The sequence below is a fragment of the Lepisosteus platostomus genome, chromosome 6, assembly GCF_059453375.1.
Source record: "Lepisosteus platostomus isolate fLepPlt1 chromosome 6, fLepPlt1.hap1, whole genome shotgun sequence".
Taxonomy (NCBI): Eukaryota; Metazoa; Chordata; class Actinopteri; order Semionotiformes; family Lepisosteidae; genus Lepisosteus; species Lepisosteus platostomus.
This window is the reverse complement of record NC_142616.1, coordinates 52,828,644-52,852,642: the sequence shown is the minus strand read 5'-3', so window position 1 is coordinate 52,852,642 and position 23,999 is coordinate 52,828,644. Positions and strand designations below refer to the sequence as shown.

General features: G+C 38.0%; 1 protein-coding gene across 1 annotated transcript; it reads right to left on the bottom strand.

Moving 5' to 3' along the window:
* Nucleotides 1-286: 286 nt before the first annotated feature.
* gxylt2 (glucoside xylosyltransferase 2) lies at nt 287-23,708 on the bottom strand. Its single transcript, XM_088636340.1, has 7 exons — nt 23,260-23,708; nt 14,325-14,520; nt 10,069-10,200; nt 8,652-8,903; nt 7,836-7,959; nt 2,917-3,089; nt 287-1,654 (listed from the first exon to the last, which is right to left on the bottom strand). Exons 1-7 carry the CDS (start codon nt 23,532-23,534, stop codon nt 1,475-1,477), a joined length of 1,332 nt encoding a protein of 443 aa, XP_088492466.1. The 5' UTR covers nt 23,535-23,708; the 3' UTR covers nt 287-1,474.
* Between the last annotated feature and the right edge of the window lie 291 nt (nt 23,709-23,999).

Genomic DNA, 23,999 nt, shown 5'->3' with positions numbered 1-23,999 from the left:
TCCTCTGTCTTCGTATTGTGAAAAAGTGTAAAAGATATCCATTTTTTACAAACTTAAAAAGTGCTGAAAAGTGTAAAACTTATATTTGTTTTACAAATAGGACACATACAGTATATTCTGTAGTTGATATTGTATCGCTGCACTATCCTTTCATTCTCAAGAAGACCGCTCATAGATATTTGGAAATCAGAGACCTATCCAGCTCCAAAAAACCTATCCAAATAAACCAACACAGGGATGTGACATTTTACTGTTTCAATTGTAAGTAAAAACACTGATACACAGATTTAAAGTGCACTTGGTAGTTTAATACAAAAAAGGGTCAACTACATATGGTGTAGCATTAATGTGAAGCATCTAAAAACTCACCTGAACACGTTTTGAGCTTTTGATACTTCACAAAAAGTAAACATATAAGTAGCACTGCTTCAGACAGTAAAATGTCTCATTTCATCACAGTGAATAAAAATACTTGCAGGTGTTCCTATGCAACTGGTCCACTGCTGAAACTTCAATAGTAAACATTTGTCAAAGAACATGTTTTACCAACAACTTTTGCCACAAAACATTATTTGTGGTTTGGAAATTGTGACAGTCTAAAAATGATTAGAACACTAAATGTTTGCTGTGTTATGTTTTGAAAAAGACAGTCTTGCTTTATGATATAAGCAGGAGTTCCTTGTTGACACTTCACAATGACAGCATTGTCCTTTGTTATTAAACCATCAGTAATATTCAACTGCAAAAAACAATCAACCTATTCACTGAACACATAATTTGACCCCGTTTATCTTTTACATATATCTTATGGTCTTTGCTTTCTGATTCTTCTTCCCTCATTGGGAAGATACAGATCCTTTTCTTCAAAAAGCCAGGAAACTCCTTGTGTACACATTGATCTCCTTCACAGCATCCACATAACTATTCCTTTGCTGAATTTCACATTTTTCATTTCATGACACAGGGCTCCCCAAATATGGAATGGAAACAATGTACACTAACAAACCCGGCTCAAAATTCAAATTCATTTGAAAACAAAATACAGTAGCACCCAGGCATTTAAAGATATTTGTGCTACGAAACCACTCATTTTCCCCACAAAACAAAGTTGTTACAATTATAACAATTCTCTGGTCCAGCAGTTGCAAAAGGGAGTGCTTTTCAGTTCCACTCTTTTTTTATTAGGAACTCCTACACTGAAACTAGGCAGTTCAGAGAGCCTGCATATTTAAGAAGAATTAAGAATTCTGTATAACAGCTGTATATTTTACAGCTGTAAAAATAAACTAAACATGTCAGATGCATGTCTGATGGGTATTTTAAGTCCACCTTCAAAGGAAGTTTCTTCACAAAGCTTCACTTTATCCAAGTTTCCCATTGCAATGTCAATGGTAAAATCCCCATTGTAGAAGAAAATGTCTTTGGTGGTTGTACAGCTCCTTGCAGATGAATCAGAATCAAAACAGTTTTTTTTTTAGTTATGTGGTGGCCTCAGGTGAACAACTACACGTTGCTCATAAACTTTTCTCATGTTTTTTTCCACTTGTTTCAGAAAAACTTGAGGAATGCGGCCACACAAAGTATTGACCGTGTCCAGAAATTTAGTTTGGAGTGGGAAAAACAATGACTGGAACAGGTTCTCTTCAAAAGGATACTGAAAGAGAAAAAAACATCCGGCCCTCAGTTATGAAATATATTTGATTTTAGCAAGTCTTAAGATTTCCATTAAAATATGTATCACATGATCTGCATGTATCACATGAAAAGAATAATACAAAAAAGCTTTATTTACATGATGATGTAGAGCAAGCAGATGAGGCAAAACCCTAACATGCAAAAAAAAGTTTTGCCACAGATGAAAAACTGGCAAAAACCTTCTGTGTCTTAAATTAAGACCCAAGTTTTGTCCTACATGTCAATAGTTGCTCTAACATGGTGCAAATGTTAAAACTGGGACCACTAGAGGGAGCTAAGACATTGACGAAGATAAAGGGGAAACTTGTTTTTAATATATCACCATTGGTATGTAATAAAACTAAAATGATAAAAATAACATTCAGACTTTAAGTCAAATACAAATAGCTTAATAACTACCTATAATATTTTAACAGAAATTTTGTGTGTGCTTTTTTTGATTAAGTCTGTAGCTTTTTGGGCAACAGGGGAATTCAAAGCTTGAACATGCCATCTTTTTTTAGATTTTCCTTCAATAATATTCTTCAACCGAAGTTAAAATCATTCTAATTCTATAAAGTGACCCATCCATCCATTAACTGCTTCATCCAAGCAATGTGCTCAAGGCAGGGTACATTCTGGATGGGACGTTAGCTCATCATAGGGCAGACACACACAGAAACACACTCATGCCAGGGCCAAAAGTAAATTAACCTACCAGCATGTCTTTTTTGGACTGTGGGAGAGAACAGGAGCACTTGGAGGAAACCCATGAAAACAAGGGGAGAACATACAAACTCCACACAGACAGCATCCCAGGTATGGAATTGAACCCAGGAACTGTGGAATTGAACCATGCTGCCCATAATAAGAATGATTCTACTTAATTAATCTAACATGACCATTGCACCACTCACTGTGCTGTAAATGTCTTCTCTTAAAAATCATGTCTTAAAAATGTACAAAATGGAAGATTAGCAGCAGCATTGTTCCTTCTAAGTCTTTTTTTCTTGGTTTGAAATAACCAAGACAATGTGACATCAAACAATTGCCTGCCCCATCTCACAAAAAAATAAATGCTACATCTTTTAATACTGTGCTGTGATCTAAAGGGAAAACCAGTGGTACATTTGTGTTTAAACTTCAGATACCGCCTGAATTCTGTTAGGTGTTTGTGCTTTTCCCAGTGACCCTGTGCCAGGGCAGCCTCCTTCTCTTTACGTGCAGAGCCTGCCTACTCACATCGTGGATGGCCTCATACACAGCTCTGAAGGCGGGCTGTTTGTCATCATGGTAAACACCACGGTTTCCGTGCAGGACCGACACGCCTTCTTCTTCAGCTCCTTTGCAGTTGCTGCCATACATGCAGTGATCTGGTCTGTAGTTCCACTCGCATGGGAAGATGTAAAGGCACTCTGAGAGGTGAAATCAAGCACACAGGCTTTGAACAACGACACAGGAAATGTCCGGAATGTAATTTACCGTCTCGTGCCATAATCTCTGTGTTGAATAGACAGTCGTTGCTTTAATCGTAAAGTTCTAGAACATTCTGTATTACTAAAACAACATTCTTAGGATTCGAGGTCATAAAAGAAGCAACAGCATTTGTAACACTCAGGCAGTAGTCACCCTTTTTCAGAATGGTCTGTTGGCAGCTTCCTGCAGGCGGAATCCGGGAATCCGCTTAACATTGCTTTTTTTTCTCTTGCCAGACAAAACAAAACACATCTGCCAAAGCACATCCCGGCGTTAAAAATATTTAATATCCTGCCTATCTCGCTGCACCTGTGGATATCACTGCAGGCAAAGCCTCTGGGAGCGGTTGGTTCTCCTGCTCTCACAGACACGCTTAAAACTACAAAGGAAAAGGAATTGGATTCAAGCACTGTAGACTACAACAGTTCTGTCACAACACAGGGCTGGCACAGAAACGCATGAAAATTTGGAACAGCAGAAATACTTTATTATACAGGAAATGTAAGTGATAAAGTATGAAAAACAGTATATAGAGTCAAACAATTCTGTCATCACCAATAGGGCTTATTATCCTGTTTCTTTCACAGTGTGACCCCAACCTGCATAAAAATGATCTTTCTTGCATTCTAACAACACGTAGACTAGCTGCAGCAGTGAAGACGTATTACATCCACAAACACACTCGAACGCTTCTGCACAGCCGAATGTTTCATTATCATCACTATTTATATAAAATGACTACTCGTTAATCCCGGTAATACATTTTTCATTTTAATAGCTCGTTGCTGTCCTTGAAGAGAGGCATTCTGTAATTCCGTTTCTGAAGACAAAATAGAGTGTGTGATGATAAGAGCACCATTCAATGCCCTCAAAATATAAACACAGCTAGCCTCAACTTGATTCATACCCTTTCATAAATGAAAACATGAATAATTGGGTGTGATCTCGTAGCATAGCAATTAGCGCTGCTGGTCTCGGGCTCTGGGTTTGAGTCTGGACTTGGGAATGTTCAGTGTAGAATTTGATATTCTCCTAATGTTTACATGGATTTTCACTCTCCTTTCAAAGATGTGCTGGCCTGGTTGTACTTATGTGTGAGTGTACTCCCTGCGATGGACTGGCATTCTGTTTAGATTGCAGTCCTGCATTGCGCCCTGTTTCTGGGATGGGCTCCAGGCTATCACGAGCCTTGCCAAGAATAAACGGCTTTCTGATAATGGATGGACAAATAATCGTAAGAGTATCAGTACTGGATGAAATGAAAAATCCAAAAGTTGGTCATGTAAAATTACACTGCTTTGTGATCCTTTGGTAGGTTTTCAAAACTCCTAGAAGATTTCTGAAGACAAATGATGGCCATTGAAAACAGTTTTCTTAAAAAAGGCAGGTAAGGTCCCAACAGTGTTGTTCATGTCGAGTCAAATGACATTGGTGTTAACAACTTTGTATTCAAGAAACATTCAGACCTTAGACACTAAGTGAAAAGCAGGACCCAACCAGTGGTCTTTCCTGGGACCTGCCTGCACAACGCAAAGACAAACGCAGTTACAAAAAAGTAATCTGTCGAGGTAACATGTAGGTGAGGACGTTGCCTGCTATCAGCTTTTTAGGCCTCTGAACACCGTTTTATGGCCATCTGTACATCTGTACAGTAATGAGATGGGCACCAGTTCTGTAGGGACAAGCATTCATAGAGAAATTAAAAAATATATTTTAACTAGAATGGAAAGGGACAGTCCAAAAAAAATTCTGCATGGGATATTCACACAGAATATCACAAACAGGGATGAGAATCAGAAACAGAACCCAAGGGAGACATAAAATGTTAAAGGACCAGGTAATTAAATTATTATGCCTTAATGCCAGATGTATTAGGAGTAAAACAGAAGATGTAGAAGGAACTACATTGGCATGCAATGATGATGGAATTCATATCACTGATACTTGGCTAAGTGAGAGCTGTGGAGATAAGAAAAACATTAGTGGAGTGTTTATCTTCCTCACATAGATTGTACAAAAACAATAACAATGTCAGCAGCCGAAACTGAATGGAAGACAAGGGTAATGACAGCCTTGTTGCTCAGTTTGTCAGAGCAGCTACTAGAGGAAATGCCTGCATTGATCAAGTGTTTTCACACAATCAAGTTTTCTTTTAACTACCTAAAGCAGTAACAGATACAAACAGAGCATTTTTGGTACATTATGTTTTTCAGAAGACTTTTGATAATGTTCCATATTCTAAAATCAATCACAGGCAGAAGACATTCAAGGTATTTCACAGCATATATGTGAATCAAGAGCTGGGTACAGAAATGGGGTGCATAGTCCAGCAGGGTCATGTGCTGTAACTAGCAGGGTCCACTCAGAGGTATCAAAAACACCAAAAACTCAATTGTGACAAATAACTAATATTCATCTGCTGCATTTTTAATGTCTCTCAGTTTAGATGCTGGCATACAGTAGCTAGCAAATTAGTCAGGTTCATAGACAATACCAAAATAGGAAGGTTAGCAAATTGCAGAACCTGCAAAAGAAACTTAAAATATTTAATATTTAGAGCAACCTCAGGACTACCACTTGGATAAAAAAGGTCATAAAAAGCAATGGGCAAGCAATAAAAAAGGCAAACAGGAGACTGGTATACTCTATACAATTACAAGTGCAGAATTTAAATCAAGGGGTATTAAGATGTAATGCACTAGTACGACCACAGTTAGAATATTGTGTACAATTTTTGTCACCATGATGTAATAAAAAGGCTACCACGTGGCAATCAGATCAGAGAGACTAGATGCTTTGACAGGCTCAAATGAATGCCCTACACTGACCGCCTACAAGAAATTAATCTTTTTAGTCTTAAAATTTAGCAAATTTCCAAACACCCTGACCAATGAACATCCTCAGAACTAAAAGTGTTAACACAACCAGAGGACACAGTTCAGTGTGCAGAGGACAAACAGAGGTAAAGTGCTTTTAAAAATAAGAATTGAATAATTTTTATACATACGTTTGTTGGAGTCTGGAACAAAAAATCAAACCATCCTGTTGAAACTGACACCCCGTGCCCAATAAGAAAGATCTGGATTAGATCCTCTGACTGAATCATTCATTCATTCATTCATTCATTGTCTATCCCTAACTAACTAAGGATGATTGTCTTCCATCAACTCAAGGGAACTAAATAGAACAACACAGGATGTGCACAATATCTGGCCGGTTGACTAGGTATTACGTACTGCTCAATCCAGTCATGGTGAGCCCTCCTCAAAGCTCTCTATTTGGGTCCTCATTTTAAAACCTCTGGGCCATAAAACCTATTTGGACATGTAAATGAGCTAAACGACTGGGACTGAAATGATGAGTGTCTTGTTGAAAAGAATGTCATCGCTTCTGTGAAGTATGAAAGTGTGTCAGATTTTAATTCCCTGGCCCTGGTGCTGCTGTTAAAATTGAGGGATGGTTATTTTAGCCAGAAAACTGCTTCCCTGTTATGAAGCTCAAAGGTGGTCACAGATGGATTTTTCTAGCAATTTAACAATCGAAAGCAAACCTCCAAAACTGCTGAAAAATTGTTGAGCGAGCATAAAATCATCATTCTTGACTGACCATCACAATCTCCAGATCTAAATTCAACAGAACATAAAGAAAACCATTTATAATATAAGAGCAATCTGTGTAATCTGAAGGAGCTGCACTGGAGACATTCTGCATTGTAGAATGATCAAATATCCACATTGAGAACTGCCTGAAATATTTAATGTAACAGATACTAAATATACACATGCATTTTTTTTGCTTAAAATTTGTATGTTATACAGTATAACAAATTTGGAACCAGATGTACAGTAGCATGTCTGTTTTCTTAGAAAAAGGCGAAATCATATACAAACTCACTTAGCACTGTTTTTTTACAAAATACTTTTATAAAAAAATATATATATATTTGCAGTAACATGGTTTTGGATATCTCATTAATTGCAATCACTTAATACAGCTCCTCCCCGTTAAGATGCATTTTAGTAAAACACAGATGACAGAAAATTTTGTGTACCTATTACAGTAGGTAATAATTCAATCCTACCTCTGCTATTTTTGCTAAGGTCCATTTAAGTAAATTAGCATTTTATTATAAACATTTTTTGAGGCAAACAGCTGTGCATTTACATTTCCCACTTGTCATTTGCTCCACATACTGAGCTAAACATAGACATATCTTATGCAGAAGACTGATTTAAGTTTGCCAAGGATGGTGCTAAATCCCTCTCCCAATTATCTCCTGCCAATCTGCAGTAACACTGAAAAGTAACACTTGAAACAACCGTTAGCAAGAATTTCATCACAAAAGTGAGTGCATCAGAACACCTACTCCTTTCTGCAGAGCCAGGAAAGGTTTATGATTAAAATAGGAAAAACAGTTTTTTTTAAAACAGGATGATGACAGAAATTATTAAAAAGGATCTGTCTTTCCTTTTCTGTTTTACAGAAAAAAAACATTTTGCAAAGACCTTATCCCTTGAGAGCGGTTGCACAGCATTTGAAGCTATAACATGGTCCCAAAAGTCAATACAACTAAATTAGAGGTTAATGCTTCAGTGAGCAATCAAATTCTGAAACTCCCAAGGACTAATGCTCATATTTTATCTGTCCCCTTGTTAAGACATATGTGATCTGAAATACCTGCATACCTGGATTGTAGTGAAAAATGATGTTTAATAGGTCCTGGTCTCCCCAGGTGATATGATTTTTGTACTTCTGGTAAAGAGGGTAAAGGAGATCCTCCCATGACAAACCAGCAGGGATCATGCTGTTCTGCAGGATTAACAAGAAAGGAAATGTTGCATTAAATGTTTTTTCCCTTATAAATGTCAGGAACAACTACTTTCAATGCTCTGAACTGACAGGGTTTTGTAAACACACATTTTTAGCAAATGTGACATTTGAAAAGGAAAGCCGTTATTTCACTGCCCTTTCAAGGCATCTGAATAGAAATAGCAGCACTTAAGAGTTTCAGAGGCAGAGCTGAAAATACAATCTAAGTTTAAGTGGACACAAAATGTATGTGTGGCACTTTAACTTGTGCACATTAGAAATGTTTAGAACTAGCCAACCTCTTTTTTAAAATGTTTCATCAATGCACGCATTCTGCCCATTGGACTCCTCAAAGACATTTCTGTCTTCTAACCACACTTTTCTTTAAATCAGAAGCACAAGTCTAATTCTCCTTACCCATAGGTTAGGCATGGTACAGACTTGGACTTGGCCTTAAGTAACTGTCTGATAGTGATGCTGAAAATACATCACTCAAGGTGCATAATCAAACCGACCAGCTTTCACACTGATCAGCAGAGATCAATCCAGATCATATATCATATCAAAAAGCTGATGGAAAAACAAATTTTAGTGGGGGTAAAGTACTATGAAATATTATGCATATCCTTGATAGTCACAATAAATTAAAGATTCACATCCTCCTTAACCGTGACTCTGACTGTTTTCCCTACCTTAAATAGTGTGCTTCTTATCCGTGTCAGATTCATAAGCATCACTCCTGAGTTGACTCCTGTCACTCCATAAAATGGATGACGAGCAAAGCGACTGTACCAGCCAATTTTAGGGATTTCATGCTCTGGCGCCATGGCTGCCAGCTGGGTGCTATTGAACTCTTTCAAAAAGGTCCAGATATCATCCATGGGTCTTAAGAAGAGGACATCTGTATCCACATACAAGAGAGAGTCTACCTCCTTCAAGATCACCTGTTTGTTAAAAAAAAACACATGCACTGAAATTAATAGAATAAAGCAGATCTGTGGGTTAAAATCACCAACCTACAAAATGAAATGACATTGTGGAAACTATTTTAAACCCCCTTGGAAAGAAAATAAAATATAAAAGAAATTTTAATAAGAATCTCATCCAAGGGTACAAATTCCTTTTAAAACTATCTGCTTGAGATATCCTACAAGATAAAATGGAAGCAAATTAGAGTACATTTTATTCTGAACTCACTATATTTAACTGATATACACAAATACAAGTCAAAAGCATCAGAAATCCCAACAGTGTTTTTCACTCCTATTTTCAGACTGGGTTTTTAATCTTCTGACAAACATAGGTCTGCCTTGGCCTTCTTTTAAGGACTAGAATAAAAAGATGTCACAGCAGTGATGAGAGCTAAAATAAAAAACAAATCTTAAAAAACACCAGAAATTATACATTTGATACCTTCAGGTGTGAAGCATTAAAAAACACAATCAATCAGTAAGCAGAAACATACAGAGAAAGACACAGGAAACTGCTTCCCGACTGTGACTGAATTAACTCAGATTCACCAAGAAATCAGTCCAATGGTTCACATCCCACTATGAGGTCCTTAGTCTTTCATTTCCTTGATACTCAGCCTGTTTGCATATAAATGTCATTAAGAGAAGTAATTGAAATTGCCATTTGTATTTCATGATGAATTAATTCCTAGGAACTGGTAAAATATATTACCAAAGCCCTACAATTTAATTTGCAGGATGGCAAAACAATAACTGTCTAGTGTAGGAACGTACCTACTGCTGTTTTAGGCAAAATTATATAAGAGCTACAGTAAAATGGTTTCAATATATATGTAGTAAAACATATTTATCTGAGTTAGCTGAGGGATAAAATAATAGTGTCACGTGAGCACAGCAATGTTTTTGACATTTGTTGTCATCAACCACTTATCTGCAATAATTGCGCTAACCACAGTCAGGAATTGAAAGCTTTGAAAGATTTCAAAGCATTTGAGTGCTTTGGTCTAAAAAAAGCCACATTAAAAATCGGATTTGAGAGCCCATTTGTTTTAATATTCTGACTCAGGCAGTATCAACACTTCCAAGTGTTTTGGTGCGTGTTGTGCAGTGCATTTGAACGAAACGTGTTAAGTCTTACCGGAAGAAAGAGGCGCTGTGCTGCACACGGCTTGAATAGCTTCTTCCATTCCTGTGTGTTGCCCACTGAAAAAGTGATGGAATAGATACTGTACTGAAACTTGGAGGAAATGGGGTGAGGCCACTGGTTCAGCTGAAAGACAAAAACAGACCGGATGATGAGTTTTTCATTCCGAACCAGAAACCTGTCTTGAATGTAATATTTCAAGTTTTAAAAAAAAATAAAAGGCATGTTTCTGAACGCAATGCTGATACTAACATAGACAGTCATATCTGTGGTGAGGACGGAGAAATGCATCATTTAAGAATTGTTTTGTTTAGATCTGACCATTAGTCAGATCCTGACCACAATCAAGAAACATGGTATTTGTAACCCATGTAATAGTATTAATAGTAATGCAATCTTACAAATAAACTATACTGCTAGAGGTCTAGTGTTTTCCATTTTGCAGTTCATCCCTCCATTCCTGATTATTGTACGATTGTCACCACTCTGGAAAAACAGAATCATTTCAGCTGAAATTCCCTTCACTTAAAATAGGCCTATATTTCAACAGGAACATTTGAGTGCTAATACAAACCTAATTTTGTCCTAACATATCCCAAGAGAGAAGCAAAGAGAGAATCAGTTATTATACAATTTAAAGCTTGATTTTTATAACGTGAACATATCACACGTACAGTACAAGGGTTATATTAAAAAGGTTAGCCAAGGCATCAGTGATATATTACATAGGCTTTAGTATTGTGAGAATCTGATGTCTACTATAAAGCTGACCCCGTTGTCTTTGATGGAAGTCAAACATAGGATAATGATGGAATTTTTCTGAACATAGGATCAACCATTGAAATCTAGTAACAGGCAAATATGTTTAATTAGTTAAAAAATGCAAACCTTTGTGCAACGCAATGAGCATGTGAAGTTCTGTTAATTTAAAAAGTAAAAAATTGAATGTATATGACATTCTTTTTAGAGAACAGAATAAAGTATTGAATCATTTGCCAAAAATCCTGTTTTTCCTTTTCTAGTTATTGGAGAGGAGTACTGAAGTAAGCAGAGAAGTCTCTGTAGATTGTGAAAGAAAATATCTCAAAATATACTGTGTGATTTGAGCTACCTCCTAAATGTGCTGTGTGTGAAGGTGTATCATGCTCTGCTTAGTTCTGAGCTCCTCAATACTCCACAGTATAATTTAACAATACGTGGATACAAGAAATCAAAACATTATGTGCTGGCATGTATTTCTGCTGACAGAGAAATAATTAATGTAGATTTACAACAGCTGTGTTTTCAGGCAAAGAGCAGATACAGATTCAACAATCACTCCCCTCAGCAGCTTTTTCCTTTTAAAAGGAACCAATGCACAATAGTTTGCTTTTTTCATGATTTCCTCTTTACTTATTTATCTCCATCAGATTATGTGATATATGTTTTGCTTCATTGGGCTTCACTGGGGGTAAATTATTCCTAATAAAGGAGTTGGGCAGTGTATTTTTCACAGACTCACAAAGCAGTAAGAATTTTACAAAACCTGAAATAAACAGGGTCCAGCTGGATGCTGACAGGCCAGCGCCGCACAAAAAGCTACAATTAAAAAGGCATGAATAAGCAACTAAAAATAGATATAGCTCCAATCCACGACATGTCTTAATTAAAAAGGTTTTCAGGCCACTTTAAAATCAACAATGCACACATTTGAAACCAGGATTAAAACACAGATCGTCGCTACCTTAAAATTCTTCTGCAACACTCTCTTTTGACCTAATAACCAATTACATACCCTGGGTAAAGAGGTAAACTAATCAGACCAAGGTACACAATCTTGAAAAACTACTGAGTAAAAACATTAATAATCAAGGGAAAAGGACTCCACGCCTCCTATAGTGCTCCTGAATTATGAAAAGCCACACAGGTAGAACTCTGACATTAGTATGGAAGTGTAAGTGCACCCAGCAGGAACAATAAAAAGAGAATGATTAAATGAATAAATAAGAGCACTGGTCCTTAATTGTGACTTGGTTTTATTTGATGTAAGGGGCCTGACTTTGACAAACCTGGGTGCAAGGGCAGCAGGCAAAGTCATTGCCCTAGTGCTGAGTGTCTTGTCTTTTAAGTGAAATTTGGAACAAAAGCAGTGCCACAAAAAACATGAAGTGTAAGTAGTTGGTCGCTGAACCAGTCACTGCAGAGTGGGAAGTGAACTATTGTGGCCTAAAGTGAACCACTAACATACTGTTGATGAAGAAATTTACAAGTTAAAATGTATCAGAATGGGTCACCAGAGCAATGCATTCTGAAACCTGCAGCCCTGCTGTGGAAGCTCTATTGCACAAGGACGGAAGTGCACACACAACACATGAGTTTCAGCTTTTGCTGTGGAAGGCGACAGCAATAACAGGCATACAACATCGTTAAAGCAACACTGCCGATTCCAATTCCAGTTCTTCTTCTTCCTCTTCTTGCTGCATCTGTCGTAATTCTTGGAAACGGCATGGTCTCGTGCCTGTCAGGATTGTCATAGCCCTTGGGTTCATTTTCAGCTTCTGTTCGCACCGTCTGTGTGGGGCTTTCTGCCACGGTTCTAAGACATGCTGTCTATAGGACTTGAAGTCTCTTAATTGTCCCTGTACACTTTCCCTGCAAAGGACTGGCTTCACTATGTGAAAGTGCATTCAAAACTGGGAACTGGAGGCACTTTGGGTAATAGCCCATCCAGCCATGTTGCTGAAGCTGTGAGCCTGGTCACAAGAAGTGGTTAGATTAATGAACTTCTAACTACCAAAGAAGGTGAGCTGAATGGTCTCTCATTTGTAATTGTTCTTATGGTCAAGAGAGCTCATGTGGTCATTTACTGTATGTTAACAGTTAATGTGCCATAATATACCAGTGTTTCCCTCAGTATTCACATACAGCAGCTGTTGCACATTGTGCATTCTTAATGATTTTACAGATTTCTCTATTTTCTACTATTTTCCTATTACTTTTTAAACAATACTTTTGTCATTTGCTTGCTATGCCTTTGAGTTTGAATGTTTCAGTTCCTGCTCAACGCCCACTTTATTGTGCCCTGTCCACTTACTCTTTATTGCCCTGACAACTGAGCCTCCCCTGAGGACTCTTTTAAAACGCAAATACAAAAGCACTTTTCTCCATCATCAAAGTCTCTTCACAAGAACATGTTAATGAGCCCAGACCACAGAAGTTATGTTGACCACTTCTGCTACATGGATCTCTACATGAATATGTTATTCCAAACACACCTTGTAGCAGAAATAATGTCTTGGTCCAAATCTGATTTGGATAATCACTTGCACATTTGCCCTAGCATTAGTGCTTTGTCAAACGATCAAAGTTTAGTGGAAGGTGTTAAAAAAGGCCCTTGCTGACTGAGGATTTTATTATTCAACCAAATTATCAGTCAATTTCTTAAGTTAAACAACCGAGTTTAGAGATACATCCACATGGTTTCTCATACTACTGTGCAGTAGCATCCCAAATTAGAAGTTACAAAAGCCTCAGCAACAAAAATCTTCAGTAGGAAAACCTTTTATATACTGTAGTTGACTGCAGACATGAAGACCATGTACAACTGCAAAAAACAAATACTGAAAAAGATACAGCATCAGGAAGATATGTTGTCCCATGCCTTGGGACTGTCAAACCAGAAAAAGTAATTTAAAAAGCACCTGGAAAAGGTTGATAATTGTTTTCCTTTTTACATATCTGACAAGTCCATATTATTCATAGTTTTCAGACAGTGTCTGAATATTATTATACATGGCTTCAGTCATTAAAAATAATGATTAACATTTTATGTTATCGTATGGCTCACAGTTTTTTTCACACACCATGGAAAATTACAGGTTCCCAGCACAGGTTCGTAAAGACTTCAAAGAAAATCAGAAAGTCTGACACAGTTGTTAATGTGATGGAGAACACTTAAAAAGGCCATGCTTCATCTGCACAATGAACTAAGTCCTGCAAGATACTCTACTGCCAGAGGAAAAGTTGAACATTAAAGGAGCTGTCAGCTTTTATTTCACACTCCAAACCCAAAGCAGCTTTTGAACAACTGGCAACATTCTGACATGCTGCTGAATTCAAGAAGGAGTAACTACTGAGGAACAACAAACAAATGTACACATTACGAAAGACTATAGAAAGGGAGTTATGACAAGAGGAACCTTTGAAAAACACTGCCTGTACATTTACACATCACAAAGATGCCGCTGGTAACACAGTGACACAGGACTTACCCCTTTTTCAAACTGAGGACCTAGGGAATCTTCAGCAAAGATATGAAACTTGATTTTCTTTATACTGAAGAGAAGAGCAGATTTCAGCATGGTGAGGGTTTCCTCCAGTCGATTCCCACAAGCCACAACAGCCAAATGCATCCACTCCTCTGGAGAAACATACTTCAAGGCAAACTTCACTGTTTCGCTCTTTTTTCTAAAAAATAAATCCACGAAGACTATTATATCACAATCACAAATCATAGGTGAAACATAGCTACAAAGTGTCAAATCCCTAATCAAATGAATCATATATATCCCCCCCTCGATTCATTTTCAGCTAGCCAGAAAAAAAGATTTCTTAAAACCTTGCCTTTTAAGAGATCATCTGCACCACTGGATTTTTTTGGTTAAAACAATGTGCTTTTTTTCCCTTCCTCTGCAATGAAAAATGCTTCTGTTTTGGGGATATTGTTGGATTTAACACCATCATTACAAAAATATGATAGAAAAAAATGTGAAAAAATGATAGAAACAGCAGTGAAGACATAATAATAATTCCTTATATTCATATAGTGCTTTTCTGGACAATCCACTCAAAGCTCTATACAGGCAGTGGGCACTCCCCTCTAGTAGCATCAATGTGTATTCCCTGGATGATGCGACGGCAGCCAAAGTGCACCAGTACGCTCACCACACACCAGCTATCAGTGGGGAAGAGAACAGAATGATGAAGCAAAGGCATATTTGGGGATTATTAGGAGGCCATGATTGGTAAAGGCCAGGGGACATTTGGCCAGAACACCAGGGGTACACCCCTACCCTTTTAGAGAAATGCCCTGGGATTTTTAATGACCACATAGACTCATGACATTGGTTTTAAGTCTTATTTGATGGACAGTGCCTTTTTTACAGTATAGTGTCCTCATCAGTATACTGGGGCATTATGACCCACACACACTGCAGGGCAAGCACTCCCTACTGGTCCTACTAACACCTCTTCCAGCAGCAACCTTAGCTTTCCCAGGAGTTCTCCCAGTCAGGTACAGCCCAGACTCACACCTGCTGAGCTTCAGTGGGCTGTCAGTTTTGAGTTGCAGAGTGCTATACCTGCTGGCTGACATAAAAAGTTAAGGATATAAGGAAAACGTGTATATGGGCTGCATGAATGGAACTGTATTCAGAATACAAAGAAATATATTTTATATGCATAAGAAATACAAGGTTCAATAGTTCTCTTTGTGGACGTAAGTGTTCTCTTATAAAATTTACACATCCAGCACGTTCTCAGGATATTGGTATACATGGTGACAAGGCTGAGAAAACTGAGCATTTGATTTTTTAACAAATTCCTGGCACCAGGGATATCATTTATCTATGTAGATTTTTTTTAAGGAAGTGGCCTTTTGCTGGCAGTGAAATTGATCATACTACTGAGAGAAAACATCAAAATAAATGCGTTCTGCACACTCTAAGAACCAAGGGAATGATGTATGGCTGAAACAGAATGTGAAATTTGAAAAAGCTGATTTTATCAGCGCTGTATGACAAGGTGCCCTAACTGATCAGCCAGACAAATCGGGACAGACTTTGCATCTCATTTGGTTTTTCTGCATGGTAGAAAGACATTAACACAGCAGCGATTAGGTGTGATAAATGGCTCCCTAGATAACCGGTAAAAGACTCAAACAGTATTTTGGATATGTGAAGGTCAAGGCTTTTCTTCACCAATATCATAAATATCATACTTGATCATGCAAAAAATTAAACAATATTCAAAGATAGGAGATTAACAATTAAAAACAGCTATGTTTTGTTTAAAAGATTCAAGTATTTGGAGATACCTGGAGACCCCAACAGTTTATTTTGAGCAGCAAATATATATTTTAGCTTTGGTTAAACTCATTACAAATCAAGTTCACACATCTATACAATTTTGGCAAAAATAATCCTAAATAGACTTATGAAACAGCTTTTTCATAGTAAACATATTGTGTCTATGAGTCTACTTTAGAGCACAAGCTTCCCTGTAATGTAGGTACAGTGGATATAAAAAGTCTACAGACCCTTATTGAAATTGTAGGTTTTTGTGATGTAAAGCCAGAAATCAAGATAAATTATATCAGACATTTTTCCATCTTTAATGTGACCTGGCAACCAACAATATTCAAGAGAAAAACAAATAGATAATAATTAGGAAAAATAATTGCAATTAAAAAACCTACAACACCCTGGTTGCATAAGTGTGCACACCCTTTTATAATGGGGGCTGTAGCTGTGTTCAGAGCTAACACATTCAAAATCATGTCCAAAGATAAGTAGTATAGACCTGCCATCAATGAAAGTGAATCTGATGAACCCAGATAAAAATCAGCTGTTCCTGTAGGATTTCCTTGAAACTTTCGTGGTTGCATCCTACTGGGATAGCCATGGTCCACAAGGAGCTGACAAAACATCTACAGAATCTTATTAATGAAAGGTACCTCCAAAGCTGATGACAGGACAAGGATAAAACTTATCAGGGAGGCTACCAAGAGGCCTACAGCAACATTAAAGGATCTGCAGGAATTTCTGGTAGGTACTGGTCACTCCTTGCATGTGACAACATTCTCCCGTATTCTGCACATGTCTGGGCTATGCGGTAGGGTGGCAAGACAGAAGCCATTTCTCACAAAAAAGAACATCCAAGCCCATCTAAATTTTGCAAAAAAATACATTTAATCACCCCAAATCATGTTGGAAAATGTATTATGGTCTGAAGAGACAAAGGTTGAACTTTTTGGCCTTAATTCTAAAAGATATGTTTGGCAAAAAAACAATACAGCTCATCATCCAAAGAACACCATACCTACTGTGAAGCATGGTGGTGGCAGCATCATGCTTTGGGGCTGCTTCTCTTCAGCTCGGACAGGGACTCTAGTCAACATACTGTAGATGGGATAATGACTAGTTCCAAACATCAAGATATTTTGGCACAAAACCTGCTGGCCTCTGTCAGAAAGCTGAAGCTGAAGGAATTTCACCTTCCAACATAACGGCCCAAAGCACACATCCAAGTCAGCCAAGGAAATGCTTTAGAAAAGGAAGATCAAAGTTTTGTAATGGCCCACTCAGAGCCCAGACCTCAATCCCATAGAAAACCTGTGGAATGACCTGAAGAGGGCTGTGCACAGGAGATCCCCTGACAATTTGAAGGAGCTTGAACTTTTTTGCAAGGAAGAGTGAGATAAAATTGCAAAGTCTGTTTTTCTCTTGTACAGTATTTTGTTGGTTGCAAGGTCACATTAAAGATGTAAAATTGTCTGTTATGATTTATCTTCATTTCTGGCTTTACATAACAAAAACCTGCAATTTCGATAAGGGTGTGTAGACTTTTTATATCCACTATAAATCTGTTTTAAATGCTATTCTTACCAAATCTTTTGCTAAACAAACTGAATAGTGTGTCGATCTATTAATGCTGACATTATTTGCCAGCAGCCATATCGCCCTGCAACTCATAAGTGGCAACCCACTGAAGCTAAGCAGGTGTGAGCCTGGTCAGTACCTGGATGAGAGACTTCCTGGGAAAGCTAAGGCTGCTGCTGGAAGAGGTCTTACAGGGGCCAGTATGGGGCACTCACCCTGTGGTCTATATGGGATCTAATGCTCAAGTATAGTGATGGGGACACTATACTGTAAACAGGTGTCGTCCCTTGGATGAGATGCAAAACTAAGGTCCTGAATCTCTGTGGTCATTAAAATTACCAGGGTGTTTCTTGAAAAGAGTGGGGTGTTACCCCAGCATCCTGGCCAAATTTCCCACCGGCCTTTACCAATCATGGCCTCCTAATAATCCCCGTCTATGAACTGTATTCATCACTCTGTTCTCCTCCCCACTGATAGATGGTGTGCAGTGAGAGTATTGGTGCACTATGGCTGCCATTGCATCATCCATTGTGATACACCACATTGGTGATGGTGGAGGAGAGTCCATTGCCTGTAAAGCACTTTGAGTGGAGTGTCCAGAAACGTGCTATATAGGTATAAAGAAATATAATCACTATTGACATAGAGTTGCAAGTACAACCGTTATTCACAACCCCCAATGGCCTATTACAAGCGGTATGGTCAGTTGTTTGATTGGCTCTCAAGAGAAGAAAAATTGATTTACCTTATCATTAACAGCGGGAATCATATTATAGATGTAAGGCAGATGAGATCTAGAGCAATGCTACCTGGACTAGCATTGTAATAAAATTATGCATTACTTTAAGCAAAACACAGAAATATTACAATCAGCTGTTGCAAAACCAAGCCATTCTTTAGTGTTTTATCATAATAGAACAGCTTGTTCTTTGCTCCGATGAAAAGCAGTGAATGTTTCTCTGAGACAGTGTTTTTACAAGTACTCGCAGAAATCCAAGGAAGCTGAAAACTTGTGTAGTACTTCGATGAATCCACAATTTTAGCCATTTGGGAGAAACACACTGTGTAACAATATTTTTTCCTTTGAATCAAAACCTACCTCGAAGGAAAAAAAAAAACATTTCATTGCAGTGCACCAGAGTTCAAATGAATCAAGCCTTCTGCAACAAGCCCTGCAGTATGGATCATGTGCCATGTCAGAGAGATTAACAGATTTTCCAGCTCTAGATTGTAGACTTGTCTGCCAAGAGGTTTCTGCATTTGGCTTCCTCATGTTTAAAGCTAGTTATGGTAAACCAATTTATTTGACAAAGCGTACAAAAATGTATTTCCAAATTTCTTAGGATGCTCATGCATAGAGGGTGATTTTGAGCTACTGCAGTAAAACCAGCCAGAGCTGAAAAAATACAGGATAGTTAAAGGGGAAAAAACAAATAGAAGTGTGTTTTTCCACAAAATAAATGGGTGTTTTTTCTAAACCTTAACACTAAACATTTTAAACAAAGATATTCAGCAAACAGCACTGAAAAAGGACAGAAATGAGAATTGCAGTCCCTGAACTGAGGTCTTGCCTCTCTGTGGTCATTAAAAATACTAAGAACTAAGAAAACCATTTAGAGGGAACACAGAAGGGAGGGGACACAATGTATTTAAATTACAGTAAATTAAAGTATGTAAATTTAAACAGGCACATTGGCAAGCATCACAAGCCAGCTGTGAAAAATCTGAATAACACAGCTGCAAACATTTACCATCATGACCAGACTGAACTGGAAATTTCAAACTGTTTCTTCCAAAAGCAGTGAGCATGAGAGTTACGAAAACTAAGAAGATTGTGTCCTTCTTCTTTCACCAGGAAGGGAGTGTTTGGGTTCTAGAAGGTCTAAACACGGTGAACAGTTTAAAATGCCTTTAGAACAGTGTCTTTCAAAATGTAAAATGGAATGAGAATTGTTAACCAAAGATTAAGATCATTATTTAACGGTCACCTCACCAAAATGAACATAAGAACAGTTACAAATAAGAGGTCAATCAGCAACTGGTTCTTCTGGAGCTAGTAGTTTATTGATCCAAGAATGTCATCCAGATATTTTTGCCTGAAAATAACCGAGACATCAACTACAACAACATGACTGGGTAGCCTGCTCCACACTCCCACATCTCTTTAGGTAAAGAATTCATGATGTGCATAGCTTTCATCTGTACCACGTACAGAAATTCCAAAAATGATCTTCTCATCGATTCTTGCTAAAGGAGTTTTGGAATACCTTGCATTGAAATGAAAGGGCATTAGGAGTTGTATTAAGTTTGGGTTTCGCTAGCTGCTCAGGTTATCTCTGACCATCCGAGGACAAGCTGGCTAGTTAACTGGTGTCTCAGATATCTTGTGAACTATATCTGTATGCATCCTGCAATGGCCTTGTGTCCTGTCCGGGTTGTAGTACCAGGCTATACTTGTCCATCCAGAACAACTGGGACTGTCACAGGAATAAGCAAGAAGTCCCTAACAGGAATAAGCAGCCTTCTGATAAAGACGGGAAAATATACATAAAGTTCCAATAGTGGGGGAAGTGTTATTTCTGGAACATGCATACATTTACAGATCAACACACTGAATTCGAAAGGGTTATTAAATCATAAAAATAATTTGTGCACTGTTAAACTGCAAAAGGATCAAAATCAGATATACTATAAGTAACAGTGTAGCAAGAAAACGTCACATTTAACAACTACAAGCACAGCAAATCGGATAAAATGCACTGTAAGGGAGTGTGATGCTATGACTTCAGGCTGCTTTTTAGGTCTTAGTGTTCAGCAGTAGACGGGACTCTGTATTTGCTGCTGTATTCAACATACTTTACCAGCATTACTTCAGTAAATACCTCTCTGTATTAATGTGTGAAAATGTGCATTCACTTTAGATAGTATACTCATGCAAACTAATAAGGTAATACTACTAGTAATGGTTACAATTGATGATCTGCTACAGTATTGCACTTTCTGTCTTTTACATCAAAATTCTTCAGGGATCACCTCTGTTTATACCAGTCTTTATCTGTCCCAAGTGGATAGTATTGCTTATGAAAATGCCCACGTTCACACTATCAATTCTATCCAAAGATGGACAGAGAAGCAGATAAAAAAAATGTCTGCGACAAACTGGCCAAAAATGGGACAGAAATGTAAAACTGACTTTTAGTTGGTTGTTTTTAGCCATTCATACCCAGTAAGTCCCCAGAAATCTTTAGGAGAGAATGGGCTGATCATTGATCTTGTATACATAACAAGTATGCATGTCATAAGCAGGTTTTCTCCAAAATGTAAAACCCCATACCAGCTTTACCACTGTTAAGAGAAGCATAGACGAAACAGCTATTCTCTGCCAGCTCTTGTTGCTTTAGTCTAGACAGTGTCTGTGGGAAATTAATAAGAGGTCTTCTTCAGCATGTCAGAGGCTTGACCATTTGTGGTTTTTGTCTATATTATCCCTCAGGATAGTTTTACAAAAGAAGAGAGCAAAATGTGACTATTTAACAACTAATCCCACAATCCCCAACCCAATGGATCATTCATTTTAATTCCAATTTGTCATCCAGGGAGTTTTCCTGCTGTGCAGAAAACGTTGAACTATACTATATCAACTGATACATTTTTACACTGAAAAGTGATCTTACACATCTAACAAGAGCTTTCTTTTCTATATAAACCTCTATACTGTGGTTTCTCCAAATACTGTGTACAGTACAGTATATGCTCATGTTTATCAGCACAGAGCAGTGCATGGGTGTGCCCACTATTAAGGACAAACCATGCAGTGTCACACTGTGATGACACTTGGTTCATTATAAAGTATTTTGTACTAGAGAATCTGGTATGGTTTTTTGTACATATAGAAGACTGTGACAATCTCAAAACGGTGAATAACACTAACAGTTTACATCTGACAATCTGTAAGATTTGTACAGCTGTAATGTTACAGCAATTCAAAGAATTGACTTGTTCCACTGGCACAACTAACATCTAACTCATTACTTGTCACACTGTTTCTCACCTACTAGAACCATCAGAATTGTCTCACAGCTCTCCCATTCTATTGAAAGAAAAGAAGCTAAAGCACTGCTTGTCAGCTTAGACACTGCCTTTACTGTTTCACATTAAACGACAGAGCTAGAAGATTTCCATATGAAAATAAAATCCAGCGAGCCACACGATGGTTCCGTTCCGAGGGGTTTTAAGTAGGTCATGTGACTGCGCGAAAGGCGATTTAACTGCACTCAAGGTGACCTTAGTTCAAACGCAAACGATGGGTACAGAAGTTCTGCAGTGCTGACAAGCATGTGGGTGTTCAGAACGTTATCTAGGTGCACCACAGTTTACGGCGATGCTTCTTTACCAAAGGCTAGCCTGCCGCTTCCTTTTAAAGTTAATACTGTACTGCTACATGCTAATCACCCAAAGACTAAAGACATTTCAGACTGCTTTCTTGTGTAACGAGGTAATTTGTTTTTGACGCTGTTCTTGCGAGATAACAAACCATTTCCTAAGTCAGCTCAGCAGTCAAAGAAAGACAATCATTAGGAGTATAAAGACAAAATGAAATGTAACTAAATTAAGCGTCAATGCAGTAATAGGCTAGACGATTTAAAATTATAGCTTTATTTATAATATATTTACATATACTGTATAATTGACATAATTCCAGACACATAGTATAAATGAAGTTTTTTCCTTTTTTTTTTAAGAACATATTGAGAACGTGTTTTTCCAGACGTCTTCTGCTGGTGTACAAATATCGGTCCGAAAATGGGGTAATTCAACGTGTCTTAAGATCTTAAGATCTTAAACTTTACTTTAGAAAGCTGTTAAAATCTGCTTTGGAGCTTTGTAAAAATACATCGGTGCTCACCGAGACTTAAGGGACCTTCAATAAAGTACAATACGCCCCTCGCAAATCTTAATTTGCACAAAGGTAATGTAAATTCAATTGAGGAAGACTTAACAGAGAAGGCTTTTTTCGTCTATCAGCGCAGATGCACAACTGCTATGAAATACAGCAGGTCAGGGGTATAGACAAAAAATTAAAAGGGGCATATCTTCGAAAGGTGTTCCTGTAAGTGAATTTTATAACAGCATCTGACCAACGGGAGACAATCCAGAATAAAAACAACAGCAGAAATTCTTATTGCGATTCTGCAGTTGACTTCCGACACGTCCTTGAAAATAAGATGCATATCTTGAGGACCTTCCTTCGGTAAAGTGTACTACTGTGTCTGAATGAATAAACAGAATATTGACTACATACTTCCACCACTTTCAAGACCAGGCAGCACAGTACATCACTAGAGCGCACCTTGTCTAATGTAAACATATTTTTTATTAAAAAAGAAACTCGGTTTACTTTAACTACCTGCATGAAATGGATTACGATATTGTTATTCTCGACCTAAATATATAAAGATGCTACATATGCACAACCGGTGTGATGCAGGAATATCAAAAGGTTCGAGATCAACAGTTTAAGAAGCAATGAGACGGATCGTTGACCCACCTAACATTTGCGCGTGTATTGCCTCCTCTACTCCCCACTTTACTGTCCTTTCGTTTCGGACGTGGCTGATTTTGTGAAATCTGAGACACCGGGTGAGATTTTTTTGCAAGGTCGACAGAAACTATGTTTCCTAGTCCGGAGGAAGCTTGAAAATAGTTATCCTTCGCAACTTCTTTCAGGGGCGGCTCGTCCGCTGCATTCCCAACAAAAAAGTAAAGAAGTAGCAAAACTCCGAAACACAGGACGATCGCTACTATCTTGCAATAAATTCTCATCGTGAAAAAGGGCTCCGGTCCTCTGGAAATACGTCAGAGTATTCCTTCATGGCTGAGGGTAGGAAATTAAAGCCAGACTTGACATTTCATGATAATTCCTTTCCAGTTGCATTGTGCAGGAGGAGGTCGGTGCACAAGCAGAGTGCCACAGCACACTCTCACACAGCATTGCTTGGCGGAGGAGGTCCTTTCGCTGCTTACCGTAATATTTAGAAGAACACCGTCAATAAAATAAGTCCGTTCCGATGACCACGTATTATCCTACTTATTCACTTCAAAATAAAATACCCAGCCCTTACTGATACCCACATCCTTACAATAAATTGTGGTGATGTCCACAATTTCTCTTCTCTTGATTGTAACTAGCTTTCGCAAGTCTTTAGTGTCTTTATTTCGCATCTTTTTTATTCGCTCTGTACCCGGGAACCTGATTTGTGGCTTTTAACGTTTGTGCTGTACGTTGGC

What these genes read in the sequence shown, in the direction of transcription:
- gxylt2 (XM_088636340.1), bottom strand. Translation starts at nt 23,534, where the DNA reads ATGAGAATTTATTGCAAGATAGTAGCGATCGTCCTGTGTTTCGGAGTT. An exon ending in CATTTTTCACTACAATCCAG is followed by an intron (nt 3,090 to 7,835) that starts GTATGCAGGTAT and finishes TTCACCTCTCAG; the next exon opens with AGTGCCTTTACATCTTCCCA. An exon ending in TGTATGAGGCCATCCACGAT is followed by an intron (nt 1,655 to 2,916) that starts GTGAGTAGGCAG and finishes TTTCTCTTTCAG; the next exon opens with TATCCTTTTGAAGAGAACCT.